The sequence below is a fragment of the Parasteatoda tepidariorum genome, chromosome 3 (genome assembly GCF_043381705.1).
Source record: "Parasteatoda tepidariorum isolate YZ-2023 chromosome 3, CAS_Ptep_4.0, whole genome shotgun sequence".
NCBI classification, from domain to species: Eukaryota; Metazoa; Arthropoda; class Arachnida; order Araneae; family Theridiidae; genus Parasteatoda; species Parasteatoda tepidariorum.
This window is the reverse complement of record NC_092206.1, coordinates 74779864-74801355: the sequence shown is the minus strand read 5'-3', so window position 1 is coordinate 74801355 and position 21492 is coordinate 74779864. Positions and strand designations below refer to the sequence as shown.

Here is a 21492-nt window from a genome sequence, read left to right as displayed (position 1 = left end):
TTTTTGTTGCTGATATGTACAGAATAAAATTGTGTATAATAATCAATCATTAAATAAATAAATAACTTTGATTACATCCAAGCATATTACAATCATACATAAACTTGGTATTAGGTTAATATTTGCTTTCCTTCTTTACAGTATTAGCAGTTAAAAAGAATTTCTGGTAACACTTCAATGTCCTGGCATTCATAAGCCAGGAAAATGACACCCAGGATAATGACAAATTCGCCATTTTATAGCATATAACTTTACTTTAATTTAATATTTTGGCCGAAGACGTTTATATTTAACAGAAAACAACAGTATTTCTTGAAATAACTCAGATAAATCTATGTTGTTTTTGTTATTAATGATTTCAAGAAGCCAGGAAAAGGACAGCATAAAAACCTACTCACCTTGAAAAATGTTTTGAAATAGATTTTGAGCCAGAAAATTGGTTCTTTATTCATGCAACAGGACATGTTCAGATAGGAAGGTATCTAATCAATATATTAGCATAAGTTATTGATTCCTGGCGCTATCTATTTTGGTTATAAATCACTAAATAAAAGTAGCCAGGAAAATGACAGATTTTCATGGGACAAGCAAATTATTGACAGAAAAAATTATTTTAAACCAAGTTTTAGTAAACAATACTCTCTGCGTATATTCTAGAAATGCTTACATAGGATAAGACAAAAAAAATTAGATTTTGAAAAATGTATGGGAAGTTTTGAAGCTAGTTATTATTGGAAACATTGTTTGGGACATGCCAGGAAAATGACATTTTGATATTCAGTTAAATTTTTTAAGTATACAAAACAGTCAATGCTAGTGCAAAGCCATTTTAAAATGCTAACAGCAATGCTATTTATTAATTTTTTTTTTTAAATTTCTCTTAGTATTACAGTATTAGATCTGTGAAATGTCATGTTTCGTGAGAATCACCCATATACCTATATTGCCCAAAAGCAATCAAAATCGGATTGTAAAAGAATGAATAATGTGTAAAGAAATCTGTTTAAAATTAATTTTTAATATTTTTTAAATTATTTAAAGTTATGTAACAAGTTATTAGTAAATATTATCAATAAAAAAATTATGTTTTGTACAAAATTCTAAGAAATTGTGTCCTTCTATACATTATTGTTTTTCTAATTGAAATTAAAAGCAGTCAAAACGACTTCCTTAGGCAATCTTGTGTTAATGAAAATATTTTAAAATATTTAGTGCTTCTGTAAGTTAAATAAATTGCATACCTGCCAACGTTCACTTGAACCGTGAATCAATTTCACGAGTGGTAGTGAACCAATTACCGAAAAACAATCTTACTCAATAATATATTTAATATTTGAAGGCATTGAAATTCGCTATCGTTAAGTTTTTTATGCGTTTGTTGCTTTTTGCGATGATTATGATGTTTTTAATTTAGATCTACAAAGTGGTGGTCAAGCTTGTATTAAATAATCATGTTTTGTATCCTTTTTTGTTTACCCCTTATAAATATTTCCAAGACCCTTAAAAAGTGTGTCGAATTTGAAAATAATCCCGTATAGAACATCGAAAATACAGGTCTTTGAAAATCAGTTCTCAACAGCTTAGTTTCACAAAAATGAATATTTTATAACTCAATAGTTAATTATTCAAACAAAATTGTTCAAGTGTTGTTCTTTTGTATGCGTTAAGTTTATAGAATATAATTTTTTTATTTAAATGAAAAGAAATGAGTGAGAAGAAATAATTTATTATTTTTTTAAATCCATAATATCCCGTGTTTTAACACTACAAGCAAGAATTTATATTTACCTTCGGCGCCAATTGAAGTGATGAGTTGTGTTCCATTCAATAAAGCAATGCCCTATAATAAAAACATACCTAAATTAAGATTATTGCTTCTTCTAATAAGTTTGAATGTCAAGTACAATTTTTTAGAAATATTTCTGATTGTATTTTACCTCCTTAGCGCCAAGAGATATGGGCTTCAAATTATGACTTTCAAGAACCTGTAAAAAAGAAAATTGCGTGTAATATTTATTTCATATATTATAATTTTGATTCAGATAATAACAATGAATTTTTTTTCTCTCATTTGAATTGAAATGAATAATTTTGCTTGGAAAGTATGTTTGAACTATTTTTATGCATAAATAACTATGTTTTGTTACTTTATATTAATTGTTATTATTATTAAGCTAAATGATAGAAGAACATTTGTTTTAAGTTAGTAAGTTATAATAAAATAAAACTGTTTTGTTTAATATAAAGTAGGTTTTAACGTAACTTGATTTAATAATTTTAAGAGTTTAATGGGACAGAAAAGTGTTAAGCGATAATATAAGAAACCTCAAATTTTTCTGATTTAAAATTATGTTTCAGTTAGGTGAAAGCATAGAATATTAATTGTTTCTATCTATCATTCATTCATTTATAGGGCTGCATTATATTTTAATAAAAAAAAATTTCGTAAACAATTACCTGGTGTTTGTATGCATTTTGAGGACTATCTCTCAAATTTTACTATAGTTATTACATAACATAATAAAAAAGCGCTTTTTTAATAGCTAATAAATAAATAAACCATTAAACGTCGCTTGATTCTCTTTATAACAGTAACCGCATTACAAAGAGTACATTGTTACTTATGACACTTAGCATGCTTATTAATTAAAAAATGGCACTTTGATATCCAGATTTATAAGAAGTAAGATATTTAACTTAAAAAAACATGCTGTGCTTCACAATGCGAGATAACAGAGTAGTACTTATTAATTAAAAAATGGCACTTTGATATCCAGATTTATAAGAAATAAGATATTTAACTTAAAAAACATGCTATGCTTCACAATGCGAGATAACAGAGTAGTACTTATTAATTAAAAAATGGCACTTTGATATCCAGATTTATAAGAAGTAAGATATTTAACTTAAAAAACATGCTATGCTTCACATTGCGAGATAACAGAGTAGAAATATCTATTAACATTAATTTTAGGGACGTTGTTATAGTACTTACATATTTAGCTTCACCCCATCCAGATTCTGGACTCCACATTTTGCCTTCCCCAATGAGACCCAAGGCCAGATGAGCTAAAGGTGCCAAGTCTCCACTGGCACCAACGGTTCCTTTTTCTGGCACCCATGGCAAACAAGAAGCTAGAAAATATGTATATATAAATATTGTAGCAATAAAAAATTTTAACTTTTATAAAATTAATGATTTTTGATGTGATTTTCCAAGAAAGGTAAGTTTCTTACCAAGGAAGTTTAAAAAATATGTCGCTGTAAGAAGGAAGTGAATTAGTATAATACTTAATATACAATACTTAACATAAAATTAAATATACGAGGATCAACATAGCTACCAATTTTTATTATTTCGGTTAAATCACGACAATTACCAGACAATTTCAGGCCGGGCTGGCATATGTGATCACTGGCCTCATGCAGAGATACCAACTTGCTCTAGCGAATAAATATTTTTAAGTGGTAGCTTATTACTTGTGATTCTTGGTTAAATAAATTCAATTTATTAGATTTTTATCTACCATTAGTTCTAAATTATTTGTAGGTTTATATAATTCACTACTTTTTATAGTTATGTCACTCTATACTCTTTAAAAAGCAGGCAAAATTAGTCAAGTATTTGTAAAATTTTGTTTGCAGTTATTTACAGTTATATAAATTATTTTGCCGTGTCCGGAGCAGTTGGCATCTCTGCCTTATACAGCTTATACTGAGCATCAGATAAAAATTTACAAATCAAATGTTATGTTAATTTTTTTGTAAATAGTGATATCCATTTTCTTAAACACGCATTTTTAGCAAAAACTATTTTTCAAACATGTTTGAATATTACTTAGACGTATTTTGATCTACCTTCAAAATAAGAAGTTCACCGACTTTATTGTTTAAAACCAATGTTAAAAAGTTTTAACTAGCGATTGATATTTTGAAACTTTTTATGTATGATTATGTGAAAACTAACCATTGAAAGCATCAACAACTTGCTTGATAGTACCCAGAGATATTCCGCTGTATCCTTTTGCCAGAACATTAATGCGCAAGGCCATCAACATTCTTGTTTTTTCAGGACTTAACGGTTGACCAACACCTGTTACGCAAATTTTAAATTATTCATTTTCAATTTAAATATATACTTAATTAATTTGAAACATATTTACTAATAACTTTCTGGGTAATATTTGCACGAAACTTACCTGCAGAATGTGATCTAATCAAATTTACTTGAAGTTCACTAAAAAGAAAACAAGAAACAAACATTTATATCTAGATAGTTCCAATTTTTCATTCAGAAATTACACACATTATTCATTTAGATTTGTTCCACACATAACAAAATAATCATCTAAAATATTTAATATCATATAAAATGTTTACAACTGATTAAAATTTTGATAACTCTAGTGTTTAAATTTAATTTTCAAAGTAATTTCGAATTTTCAATAAAATAATATAGTTAAAATTGCAAAAAGAGAGAACGAAATGAAGGAGATTGGAAACAAAATTTATTAAATCGAAAAATTTTTCGTAGATAATTGAACTGTTTCTCAAAGTAAATTAAAAAAACGTTCGATTTAAATTTGAAAACAAAGGTCATAAAAATAGGGTTCCCATAAACCTTATGACTTTTAACCCCTTGGGGACGGGTGATTCATAAAAGCATTCGTACAAAATCAGAATCAATTTGTAATTAAATAAAAAATGGTAACTTAAATGTAGGCGTTGCGAATTTGACAGACTTACTTTGCTTTTACTTTAATTATTGTTAGTTTAATCATATATATAATCAATGTTAATTCAAAGTATAACTAAATAGTTTTTATTTTGAACAAAGTAATGGTGAATTAAATAAATCAAACAATTATAACTCCTCCCACAAATAAACTGCAAAAGAACTACTTTGATTACCAGTTTTATCTTTTTATCCTGATTGATACGGTTTTATGCTGGCACGTATTTGTGACAGTCGGCGCGAAGGGGTTAAGAAAATGAGGGCAAAAATGAACTAAAATGCCAATATATATCACATTTTTGACTACTATTACATGTTAATCATAAAGAAAATATATCTGAGTTAGAATTTTAAACTATTTTATAGAGCCGGTCTCGCTATTCCACCAAAAACTCTTTATTGTGAAAATATGTGAAATGGGTTAAAATCACGCCTTAACTCTGGATGCATTTATGTGAAATGGTTCTTCTAACTCAGTGGTTACCAACTGGCGGCCCGCGGACCGCATCCTACCCCCCGAAAACTTCTTTATGGCCCCGCGAACTAAAATATATTAGTTGTAATTTTTTGCGGACAATTTTAGTAAAAAATCTATATGGGTTTAAAATACTTTTCCTTCGTTAAAAAAAACCAAATTTTTTCATTTCTTCGAAATTTAACAAACCAACGGTGCAAAAAAATTTATTTCTCAGGTTTTGCATTCAAGAAAATATTTGTATTATTTGCAATTCAATACTTTTGTTTTGTACAACTTGATAAAAATCTGACTGTAATATTGAATATTTCTTCAAACATAAAAGAGTCCTATGTAAAATTTTGATAAAGTTGCGACCCGCCATTTGACTCTTTAGCCCTGCATTTGATTGGTGTTTTTAATTGCGGCCCCGGCCTCATGTAAGTTGGAAACCCCTGCTAACTTGTGCCTGATAAGGGCTAATAAACATACACAAACTCACAAACCGGCATGTACATCCCGTAACTATAAATAAATATCACGCCAGAGCATCTAAATGTTAAAGTAATGTATTAAAATAAGCTATCTGTTCTTCAAGTTGAGAACAAGGACTAAAACGATGCACACAAGCCTGCATAGCATATGAATCCATAACAATAAATAAATATGCTGTCATATATCTAAATGTTAAAGAAACGAATTTAAAAAAAAATGAATCTATTTTTTGTAAATTTGTAAGACTTATCAATGATAAAATTGTATATGTTATTTCTGCTTGCCATACTTTTAAAAGAACTTGTTCAAGAACGGATCAAAAATATTATGGTATCATATACATTTAAACATTAACTTCAACAATTGGAAGGAAAAAAATAAATGTTTAACTACTTACATAATTTTTTCATCACTAATAACTGTATTAGCAAATTTCCCGAATCCTGTATTAACACCGTATGCCACTTTGTTTTGTTTTAAAATTGTTTCTAGCAATCCTCTGGAACGGGTAACTCTTTCTTGAGAATCCACGCTCAGCTAAAAATTAAAAAGGAAATTAGTTTGAGAATTCTAAGTTTTCCACTCTTAAAGATCCTTCACAACATTCAAAGTTTTATTAAACGTTTTTTTTTTTGAACTTTTGCAACCCTATGAACTATTGCATCAAATCGTGATATGTTTCTTTTTTAATTTACATAATATGGTTGCGTAGATATACAATTTAAAAATATTAAAATTATCACTAGTATTTCTAGAAAATTTTCTAGTAATTTTCCCCCTCGAAATAATGTTTAAAAATGTGTCAAAACAGTAAACAGTTGTTAATATTTAAATATTTTTCTTTTTAAAAATATGTTCTGAAACATTGCAAATAAGTGTAATTGAAAATTTCGATTATTTTTCTCAATTTTTTTTATTCCAAAAACAGAAACAAAATTTTTTAAAAATGTAATGATTCTTAGTTATGAACTCGCTAATCACACAATTTTTTAATTGATAAAAGATATAACTTACTCTTATTTTATAGAGCCCCTTTCCAAGTTTTAATAGATCTTCTGGTGCTAAGTTGTAGCCATCAAGAGTTATATACTAAAAGAAAAAGATTATTATTATTTTAAAAACTTTTTTTAAAAGAGTAAATTTAAATTTGATGATGACTTAATACTCACTTCAGAGGGAGCTGTGAACTTTCCAGGTCTGAGCGTTAAATTAAGGCTTAATAAACAACAAAATGCAAATTTTATATGCATGAAAAATATTAAAAACATTCATGATTATTTATAACTCATTTTTGAGCATCTTATTTCTATACGATCCATTACGTATTGATTTAATTATTTGAACTCACTTTTATATATGTTTACCAATCATTTTTCATTTTTTTTAATATAAGTAATTTGCTCAAAATTTTATTAAAAAATTAAAACATTTGTAAGAAAAACTAATTTACGTGAAAATATATTTATTTGCTACTTAAACAAATTGATAATCAAACTTTATTCGATATTAAAGATTAACGTTTTAAATTCATTCAAATATTTTAATTCTCTTCAATTTTGTTCACCCACATTATGTATATATTTCTTACACACATTTTAAACTTTTTTTGTTTAGTTATAAGTTAAAATAAAGCATATCTCACGGAATCCTTTTTTAAGTTCACATTTAAAAGTATAGAATAATTCGTTCCAAACTTTGAATACTTTTACGGTAAATGTCCGCCAAAACGATAGTGTGGTTGAAAAATATATCTAGAGTTCACTACGTGCATCAGGGCTGCTTATTTTTCGGAAATTGGAGAAAAAGTAATTTTGTAAAATCAATTTTATACTAACTTAATGTCTAGATAAATATAGTGGTAATGCAATTTAAGTTATTTTTAATTAAGCATTTTTTAAGTAATTTTTTAACCACTACATATCAAAAATTTTAAGTAACATATCAAATCAGCTTTATTGCACTTATCACGCGGTGACTCTTTTAAAGAGTGAACATAATTAACCTTATTTAATTCGCAACCAATTTATTAAAACTTAAACAGAGTTGAGAAGTTGGCATCCCTGCTGAAAATGACATATGACTGTGTTAGTAGCAGGACAGTAATTAGAAAGTTCCTATTTTTTCACCTATATCTATTTTTTGAACTATTTTGAATTTTGTCTGTGGGTATTAGTGCAATAATATTTTGTAAAAATGGGGTAGACCTTTTTTTAAATACTTATTTAAGATAATTGATACATTCGTATTCACTGTAATATGATAACAGCCTGTGTATTTAAACAAGGAATATGCAATTTTTATAAAGATAATTTGATTTAATATAGTAATATATCAACTAAGGCTGAATAATGGCTGCAATTTTGTATCGCAGCCTTTTGTCAAAGAATATAGATATTTACACGATGCAGTGTAATGATTTTTCAATTTAACTCATCTTTAACGTTTCCCTTTGGTTACTATTTTTGTTGCTTAATTTAAATTTATCAATACTCATGTTAATACAGCACTCAATGCAATATTTAAATTTAAATACAACAATTATTCAAATTATTACAAAAATTATGATAATATTATATTCAGTATTTATCGTTGGTGAAAATAATAGCGATATTATCGTATACAACTATATTCGTAACATTATCATTTTAAATATTTATCACTCATGGTAATGATTATTATATTGTTGTGATCGTTACTGTAATGATATTAACGATGAATCGGAGAAATATCACGATAATGATGAAATCATTAATAATTGTTATTAGGATGTTAAAAATATCGATTTATCATGATACATATTATCTTAATATATCATAATTATTATAATATAAATTATTATGTTATTCCTTTACAATAACCAGTTAATTGAAAGATAAATACGCTACAGCTTTAGGCTTGACACGTGACCACCAAGCTCTCATCTTGGATTGTAACTACTTTATAAATGAAAGGTTGAAATGTTAATTTTGATTTAAAATTACCTTCTCGTAAATGCAATGTTGTTAAAATAACGCTTTTAAATTATAATTGAGATTTACTCGATTTAATTACATAGAATGCAATAAAAAACTACACTTTCAAAGCCTATTTAAGTTAAAAACAAGATATAAAAATGTTAGAAAGGATACACTTGCTCAGGTACATAATGAATTTCAGCTGGTGCAGTAACTGGATTTGGTCTATCTGTCTCCAAAACTGTAATTATTTCAAAAACATTTTAGTTCGACTTCAACTTTAAAATTTTATGAAACAATTTAATGTTTTTAGTTCTTAAAATATATATTTTTTAAATAATTTAGAATAAAATTCATTATTTTTTGATTACTTTGTCCCTCAAAATTGTGATGTATTAACATTCAGTATCTTTTGTATTTGTAAGTATGAAAAATTAATTAATGAGCGAATAATTTAAGTATTAATTATTTATGTATATGTTAATGAACAAAATTTACATAAAATTTTTTATCAATAAGTGATAAATTTAATAAAACTTATTGAACAAATTTTATTTACGTTTATAGTATTTTTTGACAAAAACTTACTTAGGTTTAAATTTAAAAAGTCAGGTTTTTATACTTAAGAAACCTCAGCGACCATGTATATTAAAAAGAGCTGTAGATTCAAATAAAAGAAAACTAATTGAAAATCGATTCAGTAGGTTTTCTGAATAAAGTTGACTAAACTAACCCGCTTGTTCCTAGCATCCCTTTAAAAAGATGGTTGATGCACTTATTGCATAAAAAAAAATTAAAAGTAGTAGCAAATATATTTTTGGGTGTTATACCAAGTCAAAAGAAAAAGAAAAAAAAATCCAGTTTTGATTTTTTTTTTCAGATTCAATTATTATGCAACTAAATTATTAACTTATGTCTAACACTGTTGAGATAGAACTAAAACGATGAAAATCTACCTCTGACTTTACACTTTTTGAATGCATAGGGCATTACAATTGCATTATTAAACTTAATATTCTTATTAAATTGAGAAAACTAAATTGCTTTTTAACCTTCTAGTAAAAATCGCAATACTTAAAAAAAATTTAAGTAAATATGTCAACAGCCGTTTATAATATCTATGTATCACGGTAATCAAAATTAATGTAAATTAAATTTATCAAATCAAAAAAATAATAATAATAACATCTATAAAGTATAAAATTTACTACAACTTTAAATACACTATAAAAAATTTTAGAAACTAATTTTGACTCGACAAAAATATTCCCGAAAATCTCAGCGAACTTCATTTTAATTATTTATCATTAATTTAATTTTATTTTGTTTCCGATCAATTGAGAAACACTTATTTTTAAAAGTAGGAAATTGAATCGCATTGAAGCCGATTCAGTTTTAGAATGTAGTTTAGCTACCACTAAAACATTTCTTTTAATCTCTATTTTATTCTCTTACTATCTCTCTTTCTATCTCTTACTTTACTATACTATCTCTTACTTTATTATCTAACTATCTCTACTTAGTTTGTTACCATTAGTTAATTATCTAAAACATTAATATTACATTTTAATTTACTACTATATAAAACATTTCAACGGTAATTTCATTTGGAGCTAGTTTCTTAAGGTGTACGAAATATTATGAATGCTCAGAGGTAACCCTTCATACTATAAAAAATTCCGAATTCAGAAATTATTCAAAATATTTCTGAAAATTACAGAAAGAGGTTTCTGAAAAATTAAGATACCCTTCACATTAAAAAAAATGAATCCGAAATCCTCAAAAAATAATTTTATATATCGAAATGTACAGAAAGAGGTCTCCGAAATTTCCAGAAACGTGTCTATAAACTACATGCTTCGTAGCTGCATCATGTATTCGAAAATGTTTCGGGATTCTTTTTACAGTGTACCGAAAGGCAAGTTTGCTATCTAAGTTGGTAATGTATCAAATATGATATATGTGCGAGTATACTCTTGTTTTATGAAGAAAAAATATTTAGCATCTTTCATGAGCAACATTTTAAAATAACAAATTTCGTATTAGTTCGTACTTACCGACTGAAACGAAGTCGTTGTCATCAAGAACATAACCCACTTCATCATCAGGATCCAAGAGAGCTCCTCCTTTAGTTTTGCGGATTTGATAGATCGTCTCCTCTCTTCCAGAAACATGAGAACTAAGAGGCTTCAATTTTTGGTATCTTTTCAGTGCCTCCTCCCCTAGGATACGCACCGTGGTGGATGTCTTGGTGCAAGGAACGGCAAACCATTCCCCGCGAACTCTCACTGATACCTTCATCAGGAAAATTAATAAAAAAACTCAAAAACGTTTTTTAAAAAAAGATTAATACTAAGACCACTAGGAATACAAATGAAAAGTTAGTAAGGTACGCTTTTTCTGCAATGTAGCAAGAAAAACTGAAATGGAATGTATTTAAATTTCAAAAGTGTTCGCCTCAAGATGCGGTCGATACTTAGCTACTGTATCGTCTCAAGATTCACAATTTTACCTTAAAGCTCAAATTCAGTAAATAAATCACTTCAAAATTCAGTGCTTTCTATTCACTATTTTTTTAAAGTTCACTTTTAGCCAACAAATCTCCTTACGGATAGGATGCTTTCGCTTTGCAATTTTTGAAAGATCAATTTTTAGTGAATATATCGCCTCAAGATGCGGTACTTTCTGAATACATTAGAATGTTCAATAAGTGAAGGGGGAAAAAGTGAGTGTACGCGAACTCAAGTCAAATGATGATTTCTTAAGAATGTCAGTAATCACGATATCAGATCTTAGGGAAATAAGATTAGAATACGATCGTGGCTTTACGAACAGAAGTCTAAACAAAAACTAAATTTCCCCAGTGTTTCTGCTTTTATGGGTGATTCTAATTTATATCAGTTTGACCCCTGACCTCTTACATAGTAACTCTCTTCTTATTTGCTGATCGAAGAACATTGTGTTTTGTAGACACTTATTTGTTCGATTCGGCAGTTGATTGAATCGCCACGTGAGTTTCCCATTCATGCTTGTAATCAAATTTGATATTCTTTTATGCGTTTCAAATAAACATCTCATATGATCTCTTAAGAATGGAATCTTTCGTTAAGGTTTGAGATCAAAAGTGTTATTTTTAGTGGATAATGGATATTATTCGACAATTGAAAATGAAAGTTTCTAGATTCCACTTTCGTGAGATATTTTTTCAAGGTTAAGACATACGAGATAAATAAAGATATTTTGTTGTTTTTACGACGAAGAACCAATCTTTAGATTCTTAATCAATATGGTATAAGGAATAAGGTTGAGCCAAAACGTTTTGAAATGTCCCTGAATATCAGAATTAATGTCATATGATGCTTTAAAAATAGAATTTAATAATCGTATTTTAAAAATAACAGTTTAAAATAATACGCACAAAATTAAAGCTAATGCGAAATAAGATGAAAACAAAAATATTCCATGCGTTTCATTTATTCTAAGATATTATTAGCAAGATAAACATTGATATTATAAACACAAAAAAGTTCAATATATTTCTGTTGTCTTACACATTAAATTTCTAATGGAGCTCTAGTGCGACGGAAATGAACTATAACTGCACATTAATTTTTACATAAAAATTAATAATATTATCCATAATTGCTTCGTCATTTTTTTGTTTTTTGAAATACATTTCCCAATCAAATATTTTTTTAAAAAAACATCAATTTTTTTACTTTTTATATTTTTTACAAAGGTACCAACACCTCTGGATTTGATGAAATATTTTAAAAAATGGTAGAGAACTACAAACTAAAATTTTTTAATTTTGGCATGATTTTGACCTTTTTTAAAAGAGGTTAAGTAAGCTTAATTGTATTTTTATTGTTTATTGCAATTACACACTTTTGCAGGCTTGTGCGCTCACTTTAGGTTTATAAACCTTTGATAAATAGAAGGACAGCACAAAGATTATGCATCCAGGGTAACAGCGGTATTCGAACCCGCTACCTTCACGCTTTGCACAGCGTTAGGTAGGCGATACCGCTCCCAGGGAGGCTTCCAGCTTAATTGTAGCAAAGTGATTTATCACATAAGACTTCGAATTTTTTAGAAGTAGCTGTAAATAAAATTGCTATAAACCGAGTAAAATTGCTTAAACCAGGAATCATCCATAAGTAAACTAACAGTCGAATATATTTATCCGTTGTCCGGACCAAGATGACATATGCCATATTGCAAACATATATTTGCTTCTAGAATTAATACAAGTTTGGACTGCCTTCCCAATTTGATTAGGACAACATTTTGATCGGTTAAAATTGAAACTTCTTTAACAAACTTGTTTTTAAAATTTTTACTTATAATAAAAACTCGTTTAATATTTTTTCTCTAGAAGAGATCATTTAACAATAGTTCTTAATTCTTAATATTGTTTATGAATTTTAAACAGTTATTTTGTATTCAATATTTTAATTACATACATTTATGCAGTTACATACTATTACGCGAGACATTTAATTACATAGTTTTACTGATCTAGATATATTTACGTAAGGAATTGATAAATTATTATGGTAATTGCGACATAATAAACTACGATTTCATAATATTACTACCACTGTTTAAAATTTTCCAAATGCATGCGAACCCAGATTTTAAGTAGAAGCAACAAATATTTTTTAAAAAAATTAAGTTTATCAGAAAAAATTCCTTTTTCAAAAATCTTATCTTCTTAAAATCTAACAAGAAAAAACATATCTTTCTTATTTCCATTGCCAACTTAGGTACAAAATTGAAATGTTTTTAGAAAATAAAATTAGTTTCAGTAGAAAAGAATTATTATTATTTTTAAAAAATTCTTATACCATCTTATTTCTTTTAGCAATGCCATTTTTTCGATAGCGATCCAAATAGATAAGTCAAAATAAATATATGTTGGAAATATATAATAAGAAATAGCTCAAAGCATGTGCAGGTTTAAGTAGTTTTCTGTATTGACTTACTTTTTACAATTATTAGTTTCATGGAAAATAAAGGTAAGCTTCCGTTGGGACAAAAAAAAAATCAAAAATTAAATTTAATTTTGTGGTAATGCTTAATCTCTTATATAAGAGTTGATAACTGTGCTTCAGATTAGTAAACATTTATATAAAGACCAACAATTTACATAATTTGCATTGACTTTCATATCAAAATCATAACTTAAGCATGTCATTCTATTGCAAAATTACATATTAAAGATTTAATAATTACATGCATGTAATTTTCGAACGCATGTAATTTTGTATGAGAAAAAAAGTATAGAAAAGGAAATTCTTTCTTCTGAAATGTATAATAAAATGCCGGTATTTAAATTTCTTATAAATGCACTACTCAGTTATTCAAATCTTTAGCTAATTAGTCATTATAAAAATTTTTTTATCAGTAATAAATGTAAAGAGAACTGTTTCTCTAGAACACAAACAGCCCCTATTATTTAATAAAAAAACTCTTCTGTGAATAAACAAATAGTACAACTAATATTAAAATATCACAAATTATTAGTTTTCATCAGCATATTTATTAGCACCTAAGCAAATCTGCTTAACATCGCCTCTGCATAGATGGCAGAGATGCCAACTGCTCCGGACACACCAAAATAATTTAAAAAACGGTAAATAGCTACAACTAAAATTTGCAAATATTTGATTAATTTTGCTTGCTTTTTAAAAGGTTTAGCATAACTTCACAATAACAAAGTGGCGAATTGTATAATCTTTTGAATTATTAAGAAATAGTGGTGGATAAAAGCCTAATAAATTGAACTTATTAAACCAAGAATCACAATTAATAAACTACCACTCGAAAATATTTATTCGCCGTCCGGAGCAAGTTGGCATCTCTGAGATGGTCTTAAATTTTGAATATCTGGCTATAAGCTTAATAAAACACTCAACACTGATGCGACACCGGAAAAAAATAACACAAAGATACCACGTGCCGCTTTGTTGTCGCATGAATCTATGTTGCGCTTCAGCTTCTGCGCGTGGCTATTCTATTGTGAAAGGCTAGCTTTTCGTGTATATGTGTTGCATCTTTACCGCATGTTGCCTCAGTGTGTTGCCAACCTTTAGGGTCTGGATTTACAATCGTTTAATCGATCTTTTCCACGTGGATTTTTAAATTCAGATGTTTTCAATTCGATTGTTATTACGAAATGAGAATTTCGTAAAGAATATAGAGGTATAACTCTTGACGTTCTCTGCTAACACCGATTCAATCGTAAAACCACTTCGTTTTTCCGATCGTACCTAACAGCAGTATCTATCGCTTAAAAGTTAAATTTCCTTCGATTCACAAGTTCTTATAAAAAGTTATTCTTAAAACTTTACGGGACTAAAAGTGCAAATTTTAAGGTTTTTACAATGTTCTCAAAACTGTATCAAACTATACCAAAATAATTTTCTTTTACTCATTTTGTAATATAGTTATATAGTTATTTTAGCTTAAACTGAATCAATAATAAAACAAAAAATGAGTTCTGAGAAACATATATAATCTTTTATTTTTTTCAAATTTGTCGAATTTAGTGCGTAATTTTGAATTTTAATATAATAAAAAGTATATCGACATCCTGTAGCATTAAAATAATATAAAACAGTGTCATTGTAACTTTCATACGAATAAAAATGTTTAATGGTAAGTGCTTTAATTCTGCAATAATCGTTTAACTGCAATATGTCGCCCTAATTATGTTGGATTTTGCAAAATGTATAGCTTCAAAAAAATGCTGTTTAAACTCTGTTTAAACTCTCAAAAAAATGCTGTTAAACTATTAATATTTTTAGCATTAAAAAATTTAAAACTGATTTTAAAAAAATGAAATCATGCCCTCTTTACATTACTTTACTACAAAATTTTGTCTTCTAGCAACTTTTGGGTTAATGATAACTAAAATATGTATCAGCATGTCGCGATTTCACTCACAAGTCATTTTTGTAATTGTAGGATAAAACCTTTCTACGTTGCTGAGGTTTTAAAGCCAACGCAAACATTAATTTAAACAGAAATCCTCGTGTTCATATAGTATTTGGGTTTAAATAAACATTACACAGCGTAGCTTATTTGCTCAGTCTTACTCTTAAAGCTAAACTTTGTTTCATTATTTGATTTTCTAAATAACTGATAATTTGTAGCTGAAAATGTGAGAAGATAATGCTGGGTAATGTAAGAATCTTAAACAGAACTTTTATTTTTTTAGCGATTACAGAATTGGCCATCAAAATTAATAAATAATAGTTTAAAGTCACCGAAACTATGCGAATAATAAATATTAATTAATTAAATTTCATTAGCCATTATACATTATAATTTATAAGAAAATGTCCAAAGGTTATGAAATAAAGCAAAAGGATTTCAAAATTGGATGAATTGGCATTAAGAAATACATGAAGAAGCATCTCGATACATTTGTTAAATTTGTATTTACAAATATTTACCACGAAAAGTTGCACGTTTATTAGTTTTTTTAAGTGACTATTCATATGAGATAATTTGATTTTAGGAAATATTAGTTGATAAAACAACGTGTTATCAAAATCAGGTGAGTTGACATGAAGAAATTCAAAACGAAGCATCTCGGCGAAATATATTTATTAAATTTATATTTACAAATATTTACCAAAAAATTTTTTACCGTTCCTAATTTCGTTTACTTTAAAGTAACAATTCATATTTTTCTTTAAAGGAGATAAATTCCTTTTAAGAAATACTTAAAATTCAGCCTTATTCAATGATTTCTACTATCTCAATCTAGAAAATTCACATCTAATCGAAGATAGAATGGTTTGGTAATACTCATACCCATATTTGTGTGAGTTATTATCTCTCTTTTTTTCCCTTCTAAGATTGCAATCACTTAAAGGTTTCGTTTGATAAAAGTAAAAGATTTAGTTTTAGTTTGAAGGTAATCAGTTTAATGCATTTGTATACTTATTATTGGGTCCTCCATAAACTTCGCAACGATTTTTGTTAGGCGGTGCTCCCCAAAATATTCAAGTGGTAGCAAATAACTTCAATTTAGATGATATTCTTCGATCTTGTATCAGACGTAATCCTCAACATCATGAGCCGCAATGGGTAAGGGCATAGAGCGTTAGCCTTCCAATGAGGTGAACCGGGTTCGAATCCCAGCGATGGCTGGTCGATACGAATCCGCATCCGGCTTGCACCGACCACAGTGCTGACGTGAAATACCCTCAGTGGTAGACGGATAATGGATTAGAGTCCCTTTGCCATCAGGCTCACCGTGGGAGGCTCTCGTGGTCTTCCTCTCCATGTAACGCAGGTGAGGGTTAGTTCCATCAAAAGGATTTAGTTCCACGAAAGTAAATCTCTCCCAATACTTGATACAGGGGTTTCTTGTCTTCTGGATTAGGTTCGAAATTACGAAGCTACGTAGTTAAGCATTAGTAGTCGTAAACCCAAAAATTGGGTTGGCTATCCAACGACAATTATAAAATAAAATAAAGTAATAATCATCATCAAAATTTATTTAGGTGCCTAGAAACCGTTTACGGTCATTATCCCATCCATCTTGAGGTTTTAACTTTAATGTGGTACTTTCTGGTTACTGGAATGCAAATTGGACTGAAATGAAAATTTAAATATTTTGCATTCTAGATAAAGATACGTCGCTACAAAAATAAGCAGTCGTTGACCTCAACATTATGTCTTCGTTCAAGTTTTCCGAAGTAAAAAACAAGTTTATGTTTTTTTTTTCAAAAATTGCCATTAAGCTTTGCACATCTTGATCGTATTATTTTTCGGAGGTTATTACCAATTAGGGGTCACATAAGTTAGGATAGGACGGATCCTTGAGATGTAGAGTAAGCGTTCAAGTTTGAGTTTCATTTAATGTGTTGAAGAAGAATTTGTAGTTCGTGACTGGCTGTTTGACCATGGATTTGACATGATATTTCCAATTAAATGTGCTGTTCATTATCAGATCAATATTATTGCCATTTAAACGGTTAAGTTCCAATGAATAGTTCATAAAAAGTATTTTGCAGAAACAACTTTATAAGTTACTAGTTTTGTAAGAATTCTAGTTTCTCACGACCTGGAAAAAATAAATTTAGTGGTAGATAGATAAGATTTGTCAAGACTACTGAAAAATGTTTAAATTTATCTTTCATTTGTGAATTACGAAATTATTCCCGAATTATTTTTTGCACCTATATATATTTCCTCTGAATTTAATAGTTATTGAAAATTTCCCAAACTATGGGAACCCTGATAGTCATACGCATACCTGCGAACATGTAATTTTTTTTAAGGATGATTTTCCCCAGTGGTAGTAAAATCGAATTTAAATTACAGTTTTCGGTTGAAACATACGCTGTATTTTGAACAAGCTTAAGCGGACTATTACATCATCATCATCAATATTTATCTGGGGGCCTAGGACCGTCAGCGGCCTTTTTCCCGCAGACTATCACAACAACAGTACATGCTTATTTTTTTAAAAGTAGTGACTAATCAAAAGATTATAAATTAAGTTTATAAATGCAAGGAATATATAGAAAGCATGCATTTTACTACCACTTTGAACGCAGAAATAAAATTTTACACCAAATGAGTAAAAGTTGGATGTATATTCCATTACTGGTGGGGTATTTAAAATTATTAAACTAGATTCATAAACAAAAAATTATTAAACTAGATTCATAAACTAAAAATTATTAAACTAGATTCATTTACTTAAAGTTTTAAAAATATTTTGGCAATTACAAACATAATGTAATGTAATATAATTTTTTTATCTTAATATTTATACTTTGTTATTTTATTTTATTTTATTTTAGATTTGTTATTTTATTTTAAAACCGGCGTTGAACAGCCCAACAAATTCTGAGTTCACGACTATCAATGTTCAATTGTGTAATGGAATTTTGAATCCCACACAGAAGACAGGGGAACTCCTGGATCAAGCATTAGCTTTCGTGGAGGACTTTTTGATGGAACTAACCCACATCTGCATTACATGAAGAGGAAAACCACGAAAACCTCCTATGGTTAGCCCGACTTCAAGGGAATTTTAACCTGTGATCCGTCTACCTCTGGTGATATTTTACGTTCGCGCTGCTGCAGGTGCGAGCCGAAAGAGAAATTTTTATCAACTGGCCACCGCTAGGATACAAACCTGGGTCACCTGAGATTTTACTACTTATTAATTTTGTCAGATGCAGACGAAAACTGTTTCAACCTATAGAATAATTAACTTTTGGGTCAAGCTTTCCCAAATGCCGCTATCTTAAGTTGGGAGAATAGTATGATTTTTTATATTTTTTATATTTTTCAAAATTTAAATCTTTGAAATTTATGTTTCCATAATCCAAAAGAAATAGACGGAAATTGACACGTGCACAAGAACACATTCCTTGCGAGTTAAAGAAGAGAATTAAAAAATTCTGTATCAAAGACGATTAGTAATAATTTTGGTTTCGTCAGTATTTTTAAGAAGAATTTAAATTTATCTTTGAAACAACCAGATAGCAACACAAATTTTTTTTAAAGGTGAATCAACCATTTCCCATGCGTCAGTCTGTAGGATGTTATACTTTAAATTTTTTCATATCAGTTTGTGAGATAAATCTCATGATTATGATCTCAGAAGATGAAAGATGCTCGAAATGATAACATGTTTAGAATTTCTCAATACAAATTGCTAAATACCTTGTATCACAAGTGATTGAGGTCATTTAACATGAATAGTTTTTTAGAAGTATGTTACAAAACCATGCTCTAAAAAAGGTTTTCTAATTTTTTTTTATCCCTGAGACCAATATGTTTGTTAAGTTTTATTTATAATTTAGAAATATAATTAAAAATATTAGTGAAAAAAATGCACGAGTTTATTATATTTGAAACATTGTTATTAAAATTCAAGTAATTAATGCACGAGTGCATGAGTTTATGCACTCGTTTATTGCTCGTTTATTATGCACTCGTTTGAAAAAATACACGAGTTTATTATATTTGTCACATTGTTATTAAAATTCAAAAAATTAATACTCTCAATGGAAGAGATTTGTGGTATTATATGACATATTAAACCTTTGCTCTCGAGCTCTTTTCAATGGTTAAAAAGGAAAACTGACATGATCACTTGAAGTTTACACGACAAAGTCCTTATCATTTCAAACTTACCATATAATATATGGAAATCACTATATAAAGAGGTTGAACCGTGGTGGCTCAGGGGATGGAGCATTAACCTCCCAATAAGGTGAACCAGGTTCGAATCCCAGTGATGGTTGTTCTATACGAATTCCGCACCTGGCCTGAACCGAAAACAGTGCTGACGTAAAATATCCTCAGTAGTAGACTGATTATTGGTTAGAGTCCCCTTGCAGTCAGGGTAACTCCGTGGGAGATTTCCGTGATTTTCCTCTCCATGTATCGCAAATGCGAGTTAGTTCCATCAAAAAATCCAGCACGAAGACAAAATTCACCCAATATTTGATCTAGGAAATCCCTTGTCTTCTGTATGAAGAGTTAAAACTGCAAGGATACGGAGTTGAACTTTAGTAGCCGTAAACCCAAAATTGGGTTGTCTGTTTAACTACGGCTATGAAATAAAAATAAATAAAAGGGTTACTTGAAAGGCTCTGTTCGAGTACAGAGGTGTTTAGTGTCATTATAGTTTAGTGTCTCTGTAAGCAATATAATGGAGTTGATTACAAAACACTTTTTCCTTTGAAACCATTTTCTACAAAAAAAGCAATTGAGAAACGGAATTAATGTTATAAAGTCCTGTCTTGGTTAAACTAACTTATTTATCCACAAAATAATTTACAAAAAACAGTATAGAATTATAAACTAAATTGTGCAGGCTTTGATTAATTTTGTCAACTTTCAGAAAGGTACAACTGTATCAAAATGTCGTTTCATACAACAAGCCATTGAAATATTTAGAAGTGGATAAAATAACCTACAAATCGAATTTACTAAAGCCTAAATCTTGCTGCTATGAGAAAATGTTTAATTGCAATATAGCGCAAGCTGGCATTTCTGAAAGAAGAGCCCTTGCTAAACTATTAATAACATTAATGTTTTAGAAATCTAATGGTTCGAGCCATTTGTTGAATTAGTTTTGCCAGACTTGCTACTCTGGAACGGAAGGAAAAGTTATTTTCAGAATCGAAAAATTGTTTTCAATGTACAATTTTAAAAAAAAAAAATTAATCCTTTTTTTTTTTGAAAATTAATCTACGTATGTCTGACACTAAAAAGTGGACCCTATATGAAAAACACTTACGTGAAAAAAAAGTGGTAATATAGATATTTTTGTACGAATCGGGTATTTCCTTCTGATTGATTAAGTTCAGAGATGCCAACTACTCTGTTTTCTTTAAAAGATTTTTGTTAANATAATGAAAACCCCTCCCACAAATAAACTGCTAAAGAATTACTTTGATTACCAGTTTTATATTTTTACCCTGATTGATACGGTTTTGTGCTGGCACGTATTTGTGATACAGTCGGCGTGAAAGGGTTAAGTTCAGAGATGCCAACTACTCTGTTTTCTTTAAAAGATTTTTGTTAATATATTAGAGAAGTAAAAACTTAAACCTTCCGATCTCCATTCCTCCTCACTACTCCTCATCATCGATTTATTACCACCGACGAATCGGTTAATGCCACTTCGCGGCAGCGCACCGAGATTTACGCATACCTGCCAACTTTTACGCATTTGGCCTAAAATTTTATTTCTATATTTAAAGTGGTAGTAAAATGTATGCTTTCTATATATTCCTTGCACTTATAAACTTAATTTATTATCTTTTTGACAATCACTATTTTTTAAAAAGTTAAGCATATATATT

The 21492-nt window shown here is 28.7% G+C and overlaps 1 protein-coding gene across 1 annotated transcript in view; it reads right to left on the bottom strand.

Annotated features, from left to right (window-relative positions):
- Positions 1 to 21492, bottom strand: part of LOC107453117 (histidine ammonia-lyase) — a 47473-nt gene that overhangs the window by 13927 nt on the left and 12054 nt on the right. The window contains exons 3-12 of the mRNA XM_016069810.3: positions 10696 to 10933; positions 8813 to 8879; positions 6854 to 6881; positions 6699 to 6773; positions 6082 to 6221; positions 4200 to 4237; positions 3968 to 4093; positions 2996 to 3135; positions 1938 to 1985; positions 1789 to 1840 (exon numbers count right to left, since the gene is read on the bottom strand). Of these exons, the coding sequence (XP_015925296.1) occupies positions 1789 to 1840; positions 1938 to 1985; positions 2996 to 3135; positions 3968 to 4093; positions 4200 to 4237; positions 6082 to 6221; positions 6699 to 6773; positions 6854 to 6881; positions 8813 to 8879; positions 10696 to 10933 (952 nt within the window). The remainder of the gene's footprint in view (positions 1 to 1788; positions 1841 to 1937; positions 1986 to 2995; positions 3136 to 3967; positions 4094 to 4199; positions 4238 to 6081; positions 6222 to 6698; positions 6774 to 6853; positions 6882 to 8812; positions 8880 to 10695; positions 10934 to 21492) is intronic.